Source organism: Physeter macrocephalus, chromosome 2 (genome assembly GCF_002837175.3).
Source record: "Physeter macrocephalus isolate SW-GA chromosome 2, ASM283717v5, whole genome shotgun sequence".
Taxonomy (NCBI): domain Eukaryota; kingdom Metazoa; phylum Chordata; class Mammalia; order Artiodactyla; family Physeteridae; genus Physeter; species Physeter macrocephalus.
In genome coordinates, this window is record NC_041215.1 from 135411530 (window position 1) to 135423062 (window position 11533).

At 40.0% G+C, this 11533-nt stretch overlaps 1 protein-coding gene across 10 annotated transcripts in view; it reads right to left on the reverse strand.

Moving 5' to 3' along the window:
* Window positions 1-90: 90 nt before the first annotated feature.
* The window catches only part of COL6A3 (collagen type VI alpha 3 chain), an 86271-nt gene continuing 74828 nt past the window's right edge, over window positions 91-11533 (reverse strand). For 2 of the 10 annotated variants that reach the window (XM_007114090.4, XM_007114092.4), the window contains 2 exons: window positions 2498-2662; window positions 91-1744 (listed from right to left, as the gene is read on the reverse strand). In XM_007114090.4, the coding sequence (XP_007114152.2) occupies window positions 1704-1744; window positions 2498-2662 (206 nt within the window). In that variant the 3' untranslated portion in view covers window positions 91-1703. The remainder of the gene's footprint in view (window positions 1745-2497; window positions 2663-11533) is intronic. The other 8 variants (XM_007114097.4, XM_007114096.3, XM_007114091.4 and 5 more) reach the window with 7 other exon arrangements.

Sequence of the window (11533 nt, forward strand, 5' to 3'; positions counted from 1 at the left end):
TTTTTGTTCTAGTTCTGTGGAAAATGCCAGTGGTAGTTTGATAGGGATTGCATTGAATCTGTAGATTGCTTTGGGTAGTAGAGTCATTTTCACAATGTTGATTCTTCCAATCCAAGAACATGGTATATCTCTCCATCTATTTGTATCATCTTTAATTTCCTTCATCAGTGACTTATAATTTTCTGCATACAGGTCTTTTGTCTAGTTAGGTTTATTCCTAGATATTTTTTTATTTTTGTTGCAATGGTAAATGGGAGTGTTTTCTTAATTTCACTCTCAGATTTTTCATCATTAGTGTATAAGAATGCCAGAGATTTCTGTGCATTAATTTTGTATCCTGCTACTTTTCCAAATTCATTGATTAGCTCTAGTAGTTTTCTGGTAGCATCCTTAGGATTCTCTATGTATAGTATCATGTCATCTGCAGTTTCCTTCCCAAGTGGAATTCAGGTACCACCTAAATATGTATTTATTTGTTTCTTGTGTTATTTCTGAAGACAGGAGCAAAAGGGTCTTTAAAGAAAAAAGAAACATTATGCTTCATCTTTGAGACTCCAGAAAGAGGACTGGGGATTCCTGGGCCAATGACATCCCACCTCTCAGCCACTGTAGACAAGAGCAAAGGGAACCCCCAGGAAACAATTATCTTAAAGGAGCAGAGAAGGCCACATCTCTGGGACACAGCTAGAAGTTAAAGGAGAGCATGAAAGCCAGCCTGGTTCTTAAGACTAGGAAGACTTCAGGGGCCCTAAGCAAGGAACGTGACCCACCCGGCCACAGAGAGCTGGATCCACTGGGTTTCCCACTGTCGATAGAGCGCCCTTGCCCCTTCACTGGAAATCAAAGGGTGGTACCCAAGACTGTGGGCCTGAACGGGCTCCAATTCCCCTGTCCTGGGGTGATTCTGACAACAGGTGCTAGGGAAACAACACACCCAAGAACACCAAACCCACACCACTTTCAATATACTTTATTAAAAAGTTTCTCTGTATAAATTTCCTAAAATATTTAAAATTAAAATTAACAGCCCCCCCCCAAAAAACAACACAGACACAACATTAGAGGAATGCCAAAAAAATCTTCTCTATTATGACTTTCTTTTCGTTCTTTAATTAAGGCATTGGTCCCACAACAGTGCACAAAGATTAGGGGATTTTGCTTCCTTCTAACTAGATTGTTTGTTAGAAGCTCTAGAAAAAGGAAATGAGCTCAAAATCTAATCCAGGAAATTGGGTGGGAAATGGAAAAGTTAGACTCTTGTTTTTTCTCCATACACAGGCTTTCCATCTAAAGTCATGCTTAATTAAGAGGGGAAAAAAATGTACCAAGCAGAAGTATATAGAGTAGCTATGAAATTGGGGGTTATTTTCTAGATCTTATACTTGCCTGTAACAGGCATAACGTGAAACTCCAGAGGGAATTTGAATTTATAGGAATGTCCACATAAACACCAGCAGTGGATAACTATTACACAATGTTCAAAGTATACGATGTAATTACCCGGAGACAAAGAGCGTTGACTCCACAGACACATTTAGCACCATATTGATAGGTCATGCAGCAGACGTTTCCTCCCAAGTTCGAGTGTAAATCAAAGCATGAAATGGTACAGTGCAAGGGAATCTATACCCAGAGCTTCTACAAAGACGACTGGCGATGGCTGACTCCTTCTTCAAGAGGTATGTGTCACTGGTCGGCCACGCTTAGGTCCCAATCGCAGCAATGACTCCGGGCTTGATGAGAACTGGGCATGGACGGAGGGATGGCGGGTGAGGGTGGAAAGGAAGAGGAGGTGAAAGTCACATTACTGACCCAAAAGGACACTGTATTTCTCATGAAAATATCCATGGCCTCTGGCTTTCATCACCAATCTCACTTTTCAGTTCATTTCCTTCAATGGCTCCCCTGGAGCTTCTTGGCCTGGGGTTTGGGGCTCTCTGTGCCATCTGAGCCCTTTCTCTCTCCTGGCATCACCTGCCTGGCCTTTAAGAAAACCCAGCGCTCCCATTCCGCACTGGCCCCAGGCTCTCTGTGTAGCTGTTCTGATTTTATTACCAATCACGTTGCCCAGCATAATGGAGATATCTCATGGCCTGGCGGTCAACATTATTATTTAGAGGAAGTAAGATTATTTAAAGATGAATAGACTATATAGCAGTTATTATTAATTGTTCATTATATTATTTTCCTAATAACCACATCCGTTAAGATATTTTATGAATAACAGAAACTTAGTAATATTTCTGAAGGGTGAGGAGTGGTCCACCATATGTTTCCTCATTGGCAAAAATACAAGTATACAAGTATGTTTTTAGGAAACCATAATAACTCAGAAAATTAACCCCGTGTATTTTATTTGTACACCTTCCTCATCTGAAAATCCAATTTATCTTCTTTTTCAAATCTATCATTATCATTCAAATATCTTTAAAAGGTGAATTATTGGCCTGGATCCCTTACCTGCAAAAACCACCAACACAAAAGAAGAATCACTTACCAGGAGGGCAAACCTTTTCACATTCATCCTGCGAATCAAATCTGTTTTCATTTCCACCACAACCTCCATACCAGAATCTGGCGCAGCTTTCGGTAACGGAATCATAGTACCATTTTAATATAAAGTCCCTGCAAGTTCCTTCTTCTTTTGGCAACTTACAAATATCTTGAAGAACAAGATGGGGAAAGAGGATTAATGAGAACATGTAAGTTACTGCGCTCCCAGCGTGAGGGGCTGAAGGTCTAATCACAGTGCTGTCAGAAAGAGAAAACAGGAAAGTTTCCAGGAGGAAAACTTCCTTTACCTCCCCAAGCTTCAGTTTCCTTACTGTCAAATGGACATAATAATCACCTGCAGATCTGAGAGCAATAAATACAATCTTCTAGATTAAAGGACTTCATAAACTACACTTGGAATCCCAAATGTTGGCAATTTTTATTGGATGATTTCAGATTAAATGAACTGTGTTTTCCCCTTTCCAATCACTGGGTCACTTAGTCTCCAGTTCTTTCAATGCTCAAACCCCGGAGAAGAAACCTAATTTTAAAACCTTGGAGTTTTCTACTCCTTGGCAAAATAATAATTAAGTTCTGTCAGAATGTCATTCAAAAACAAGACTCTCCATTTCACTACAAGCCAGGTAGCTTAAAAACAAAAGTCCAAGTGCAAAAAGAAAATCCTTTATGAATATGTGTGTAGGGACTTCCCTGGTGGCGCAGTGGTCAAGAATCCACCTGCCAATGCAGGGGACACGGGTTCGAGCCCTGGCCCGGGAAGATCCCACATGCCGAGGAGCAACTAAGCCCGTGTGCCACAACTGCTGAGCCTGCGCTCTAGAGCCCATGAGCCACAACTACTGAGCCCACGTGCCACAACTACTGAAGGCCAAGTGCCTAGAGCCCGCACACCACAGAGAAGAGTAGCCCCCTCTTGTCACAACTAGAGAAAGCCCGCACACAGCAACGAAGACCCAATGCAGCCAAAAATAAATAAATAAATATTTTTTTTTAAATGTGTGTATATGCACACGTGTGTTGTGTCTGTGTGTGTGTAGCTACTACCTTTGTGACCAGTCAAATTTAACAAGCCAAAAGAAGTGCTAACACTGATGCAAAATTCACAGAAGCAAAAATGTCACATAGCGAAGCTATTTTGAAGACAGAGAAGCATTCTTTTTCCAGTTAAGGAAGTTTATGTCTTAAATGCATGCTTCTGATGCAGCCCAGCTGCAGAGTAAAAGCTACATTCTCCACCACGCCTGGAAAGAAAGAAAAGTTGACCGTTCACACACAGTAAAACTTCTGTTTACAGTGTTTTCTGGCAAACTCTAGATCGGGCTGGAAAAGAGAAACATTAATATCAACTGTTATCTGAAAGTTTGAAAAATGTAAAACAAACCCCTGGAGTGGACAATGTTACATGTTTACGTGCGTAACTAACATGGGTGAATCACCGGCCCTCCCCACACAGGGCTGACATTTCCGGGGGCCTTTCCCCTAGCTCCAAGGATGGCAGGGGGGAAGGCATCTTCAGGGATGGTTGGTACCAAGAAGTAAAAGGAAAATGTAGGTCTTCAGGTAGAAAACCAAAAAATCTCAAGTCAACCATAATGGACCAGACTTCCAGGCACAGGATTGAGGCTCAGAATTGGTCTAAGACGCTACCTGGTGACTCTGGGAAGGCTGTCACCCCCGCCCCCAGGAGGAAGGTGACCCCACACCTACAGCATCTCTGAGTTGAAGACACTTTCAGAGGCCCAGAAGGCCAGCAGTGCTACCAAGAGCTTTTGAAGACCCAGATGAGGCCAGGATAAAATGATGACCACGTACAAAAACAACTTTCTTCCTCTCAGATGTGCCACCGCTAGAAGAGAAGGCCTGGTTTGAAGGAATGAGGGGACTGAGCAAGGCAAGATCATTCAAGCACCAACACACATCCCTTGTTTACCGGTGGGTCCCCTGTTAACGTGGGAACTTGGCCAAATGGTCGCCTTATCCCCTGCCCTTTCTTCCCCAGAGCATCCCCCAGTGGCCCAGGTTGGTTCCACTTTGCTCCAAGTGCACCCAGTCCTGGCCATCTGTGTTTAGCTCTTTGGGTCCTACTCCCCTGTGCTCTTCTGAAGCAACAGAAGTCTTCCCAGACCCAAGGACACCCAGCCTGGAGGCAGCCCAGCAGCAGGACACTGCTGCCTGACCAATTGGCTTTTCCAATTTCCTTTGATTTTCACCTTCAGTCTCCGGTACCAAACTACGGCTCTTGCATTCTACATCCTTTATTCCAGAAGGAGTCACTGCCAAGACCTTTAAGGTTTACTAATGGAATATAAGGACGCTACTACTCTGGACACGTAAATTCTTGGAGAACCAAGAGAAATATGTTAATGTGGGCTTCAACTTTATGCAAAGACAGAAGCCTGGGGTTCTCCATTTTTAAAGCATCAAAATGGAAGGTTTTATGTTCTTAAGAAGAGAAAGTTTTAAACTCACATCATTCGATTTCTGAGACCCATGTAGGCTGGACTCGCCCAAGCTATGTCTACATATGCTAAAACAACGGTTTCAAAGTCTACAAAATTAAAATGTCCTATAGTCCAAAGAAGGATGGTTGGATCTCATTGAGCTTTTCCCTAGAACAAGTCTTTGGACATGACAGCTATTTATGTTTCCCTCCAGAAAGAGTTTTCCCCTTGGGGCTCAGCCTTGGGGGAGGCTGGTGTCCTTGATCCAAGAGAAGTGTCTGGCTACACATTCATTGATTTTCTCCTCCTCATACTGAGAACCCAAACAGCCTAAGAGACCATGGGGAGTGAAAATTATCACCAACCTTTCCTGGTTCACTTTTGCCTAGAATAACAATGTAAATAAGTTTCATTTTATTTATTTTTTATTTTTTTAATAAGTTTCAGTTTAGGGCTTCCCTGGTGCCGCAGTGGTTAAGAACCTGCCTGCCAACGCAGGGGACACTGGTTCGAGCCCTGGTCCAGGAAGATCCCATATGCCGCGGAGCAACTAAGCCGGTGCGCCACAACTACTGAGCCTGTGCCCTAGAGCCCGCGAGCCACAACTACTGAAGCCCGCGCGCCTAGAGCCCATGCTCCAAAAGAACAGAAGCCACTGCAATGAGAAGCCCGCGCACTGCAACAAAGAGTAACCCCCACTCGCCGCAACTAGAGAAAGCCCGCGCGCAGCAACGAAGACCCAACGCAGCCAAAAATAAATAAATAAATTTATTTTTAAAAAAAATAATAATATAAGTTTCATTTTAAAAGAGAGACTTGAAAGTCTGCCTGATTCAGATCCCCATCTGGTGAAACTTCCTGGTGAAATAGTCAATGGTTACTGGGCTTCAGTGAGCTTCCAAATATGAGAGGAAACCGATGTAAGCTTGATGTCTGGAGAAACCCTGTCCAAGGAATCCCATGTTCACAGAAAACACAGGAGCCAACCTACATTCTGGAACAACAGCCATGGGGTGGAAGGCACCCAGAGAAATACAGCCTACTTTTGTAATAAAGACGTGTGTGTGTGCACATATAATGTTCATGGGAAAAAAACAGGAAAGATATGCATTGGATCATTAATCGTGGCCATAAATGGCCATCAATGTTTGATTATGGGAATCATATTTTTCTTACATTTTCTATATGTTCTGAATTCTTCACAATGAATATCTATTATTTTATTACTAGAAAAAGTGTTTGAAACCAAAAACATATTGAATTGGAAAATCTTGCCTTTTTTAACAGTTGAGATTTGTATAATGTCTAAAAGCAGCATATTTTTTTTTAGTTCTGTGATTATAAAATTATCATTCATTATTTATTTCTTTAAACTTTTTTTAATTTGGGTATAGCAGTTTTACAATGTTGTGTTAGTTTCTACCGTACAGCGAAGTGAAGTAGAGTTCCCTGCGCTATGTAGTAGGTTCTCATTGTTATCTATTTTACACATATTAGTTAGTGTATATTTGTCAATCCCAATCTCCCAGTTCATTCCACCCCCTTTTTCCCCACCTTGGTGTCCATAAGCTTGTTCTCTATGTCTGTGTCTCTATTTCAAAGCAGCATTTTTAAAGGCATCAATTTGACATTTTCCAAACCAGCAAGTTATCAGTATTTAAGTTCTTTCTTAAGCAAAATCGTGGGAGCTGAGAGGAGGGGAAAGGGTTTAGGCTGCAGTTGTGAATATGTGTAAGTATGTTCCTCATTAGTTTAATGGTTTCAAAACAAGAAGAAGGTTTAATTGCCTTAGGATCAGACATTGTTGACATGATATAAAGTGCTTCCAAACCTCTGAAGCAGATACAATTGGCAGGAATGAATAAAACTTTCCTATGTCTACATTTTGAGTGTGGATTGGCTCAAAAGGTACCAAAGAAACTTTTTTTGTACTTTTAACTTTATTTTAAATGTAGCTGTAGTTGCATTTTAAATGTAGTTTCAGGTCTTGACCAATAGAGTCTTTATTTCATAAGACTTTTATACTTCACAATAAAAAAATACCAAATGCCCTTGGAGACCCGTCATAACCCAAACATGGTAGCTGACTTAGCTACGTTCTCATGCAGCAATAAACACACAGCCTTGAAGATGGCTATGTCTCTTCAAAGTAGAGAAAATATTTGTAGCCATTTAATGTACCTCAACTTGTGGGGTTAAGTTAGTTCTTTCAATTATTATCAATATAAAGTCATATATTTTCCCCATCACATCATTTTATGGCAGCCAATGCTGTATATTCATGGTGGAACACAGCCAAGCAAATACTGGATTTCATCAAATCTAAGATATCTTAATTTTATAAGGTACTATTGTTTTATAATCCCCTAAGTAAGAGAAAATGCTGCCAATAAGCCATGACATGTCATCAACTTCAAGTCACATTTCAATTTCAGAGGTACTACAATGGAGAAAATTGTACATCTTAGAATCAATAAAGTAAGTAAAACATTGGTGAACTTATTTCCTTCAGAGCTGTGTAACTGACCCAGGAATGCCTGATCAGACAAAATATGGTCATTTCTAGAGATTGCTAATTTCTAGGGTAAGTAAAAAAGAATGTTACACGTTGTGTTACTTATTTTTATTCTCTTCTGCATTGAAACATTTCTTCACACATGGGTGGGCCAATAATTTAGGATTCATTCTTCAATATTGTAAAAAGTAAATTTTCTGAGTTAGATTTTTTTTTCTGTTTAGAAACTTCAGAGTCTTAGCTTTACTAATCATATGCATGTAAAATATTCATCCAAGTCTTCTTTGGCCAAAAATGAGAAGGAGGAAGAGAGAGATGGTAACAAAAACCTAAAACCAACATTAGCAACAACACAGCATCCTCAAAACTAGCAGTCACAAAACATACTGCAAAAATGCCTAGCACAGTCAGTGCTTTTTTAAGACTGTGATAAGCACTGAAAGATTTGTTTAATTGCTGCTAACTGCCATTTTCAGGCAGCAAATGTATCTCAGAAAAGTGGGTATGATTCCCTTAGGTGCTGAGGAAAGCAAAAAGTGGGGTGGGATTTTTCTTTTTGCAGGGCTTGTTTTGTTGAGGAAAATACAAGTATTAACCATTTAAAATGGAATCATGTAGTATTGCAAAGTCTGGAATCCTGAATGGTTAGTAATGATGCTATTGGTTTGCTGTTGTAATCAACCTTCATCTCAAGCTGAGGCCTTACTGACACACCTCACACTCCATGTGACACAGGGCCAGGCCTCAGCTGGGGGACAAGAATCCCCTCACTAGGCTATCCTCCCATTATATGCCTGTGTCAAATTTCTGGTAAAGAAGTACCTATTAAATGTGAATTTCAAAAGGGGCAAATATTAACATATGAAAACGCAAATATTAGTACTGCTCAATCTTCTTCCCCCTCATTGGATGCCATGGACCAAAGACCTTTTCATTTCACAGGATTTTTGCCCACAAATTCCTGCATAGATTCAAACACTGGTCACCATGTTTCCTACACCCCAAGTGGTAAACTATGACAAAATTCAGTTCCTAAAGATAGAATCAAAACCCAGTAAATCTTTTATTCATAGAGGTAAAAAAGCAAAGAAGAGTGTCTAGGGAATTCCCTGGTGGTCCAGTGGTTAGGACTCGGTGTTTTCACTGCTGTGGGCCCAGGTTCAATCTCTGGTTGGGGAACTAAGATCCCACAAGCCGCGTGCCGAGGTCAGAAAACAAAAATAGTACCTAGCATTTAAAACTAAGAAAGGAACACATCGCTGTAAGCACAAACTGTGTTTGTGCTTACAGAGATGAAATGTAATGAACTGGTGCTGGAATTAAACTGCATTCACATCCACATATAAAAGCTAGTTTTAAAACTTATTTTTGCCTGAATTGTCTAGAAAATACATCTTTGGAGAAATAATGCATATTGTGGCAATTGATATTTAGATGTGAAATATACATGAAACTACTGAGGAAGAATATAGTTAGTATATTTTTTAAAGTTTCTTATAAACAATGATTTGTTGTTACTCCTTTTCTATCTGCAAAAATATGAATATATTAAAATGTTTCACCCCTTGGAAAAAATTTCTAAGATGCCTTGATTATATGGGGGAGGGGGTGGGAGGGAGGAGGGAAAACAAGCTTCCACCTCCTAATTCTGTTTACCCATTTTCAATTTATACATTTTAAAGCAAATATCGAAGTAATTTCATTGAAGAAGAGCTTTCAAAATGGTGTGTGTGCGTACAACTACATATGTTCATTTAGCAAATGTTTATTAAGCGACTTCTCCAGGCAAAGGGCTGGGTTTTTTGTTTTCAAAGCGCTGTTTTGTTACTTGAAGGCTAGAGATGAATTATGCAGAAACTTGTTCTTAAGAAGAGCAAGTAAGGGACTTCTCTGGTAGTCCAGTGGTTAAGAACCCACCTTCCATGGGCTTGATCCCTGGTCAGGGAACTAAGATCCCACGTGCCGCCACAATTACTGAGCCCACACGCCTCAACTAGAGAGAAGCCCACATGCCACAACTAAGACCCGACGCAGCCAAAAATAAAAATAGATAAATAAATTAAATAAACAAATTTTTTTTAAAAGAGCAAGTAATTTATATTTTCAGGCTGACTTGAATCACTGGGGAGAAATACACACACGTGCGTGAGCACACACATGTTGAAGGGTGAAAGAACATTCACGTCCTGGGTTTGAGGTCTCTGTACTGATCAGAAGGAAGGAGAAAGGTTTTGGACTCATCTGTTATCTAACTACCACCCATCGCCTTGAAGGACACAAAAGCCCCAGTCTCAAAGTCTCTTTTCTGTCTGTCACATGAAGAGAGGAGACCCAAGTGTTGAAGGTCTAAACTGAAAACACCTTCTTACGTCTGAATCTGTGACTCAGTCTTAGAAAACAAGACAGCCCAGACAGATTCTTGCTTAAAGATTGTGTTGTTTATATTAACTCAACACTGTTTATATATTCTTATCCCCTCTGGACCATACAGAAGAGAACCAAAAACATCCCCAAATCTCCCTGTGTAATTTATTCCTAATCATTTTCTCTCAGTGAAGCACTGAATTTGTTAGAAGTCTTACTTTTCCCACACTCTGGGAGGGGTGAAGTTACCAGCAAGTAGCAAATAATATGCACAGATTTCAGGGACTTTGAAGCCAGAATGTCATCTGCCCTGACCCATATCTTTGGTGAAATCCTAGTAGGTCCATTGTGGCTTCTCTGAGCTCAAGCATCGTGTTGGGAGATGACTCAGGAAGGTAGCTGGGGTGCACTAGGGCCTGCAGGGAACCCCCAGTGCAGGGGACAAAGGCTTATCCATTGTCTCTTGATTATGAGCAGAAATCAAAGGAGTTGAGAAAACTCTAATTAAAAAAGATACACGCACCCATGTTCACAGCTGCACTATTTACAATAGCCAAGACATGGAAGCAACCTAAGTGTCCATCGACAGATGAATGGATAAGGAAGACGTGGTACATATATATAATGGAATACTACTCAGCCATAAAAAAGAATGAAACAATGCCATGTGCGGCAACATGGATGGACCTGGAGATTATCGTACTAAGTCAGAGCAATACAAATACCCTATGATATCACTTTTATGTGGAATCTAAAATATGACACAAATGAACTTACTTACAAAACAGAAATAGACTCACTGACAGACATAGAAAACAAACCTACAGGTACCAAAGCAGAAAACGGGCAGGGGAGGGATAAATTAGGAGTTTGGGATTAGCAGATACAAACTACTATATACAAAATAGATAAACAGCAAAGTCCTTCTGTATAGCACAGGGAAGTATATTCAATATCCTGTAATAACCCATAATGGAAAAGAATATGAAAAAGAATATATATATACGTATAACTGAGTCACTTTGCTGTACACCAGAAACTAACACAACATTGTAAATTGACTATACTTCAATTAGAAAAAAAAGAAATCAAAGGGGTTGAGACTTGTTTTCTTCTCCATCCCAAACCACCATGCCACATCCTTACTGCCATTTTTTTAGTTTGAGTTAAAAATCATAGCATTAAAAGTTTTCATAAAATCTTTCTATACAACTCTTAAGTTAAAACTTAATTACCCAATCTACCATGAATTCCTGAATTGTTCCCATAAATTTATGTCAAGAGGAGAGAACTTCTTGTTTTTCTGTCAACCTTTCCATTGGAAAGGCAAAAGGAGTCTGAAAAACACATGGCTGTCTCTAACAAAGACCAATTCCTAAACTTGTTTCTAAAAGTAAACTACTTTAAAACATTTTGCAGCTCTCTAAGTAGTGTTTTTTTGACCCTTATCACACATCTGTGTGTGTAATAGTTTCATAATTCCTGCATTGACTCGTCTTCTTTCTAGTAACTCCTGATACCACATGTCAGTATGGGTTGTGGATAAATTAAGAGATGATAGATAGGTAGATAGATAAAGGTAGATGTACAGATATAGATATACCGTGTATACATGGACATAGGGAAAGTCCACCAATGGAATAAAATGCTATTCCAGCCACTATGGAGGACAGTATGGAGGTTCTTTAAAAAACTACAA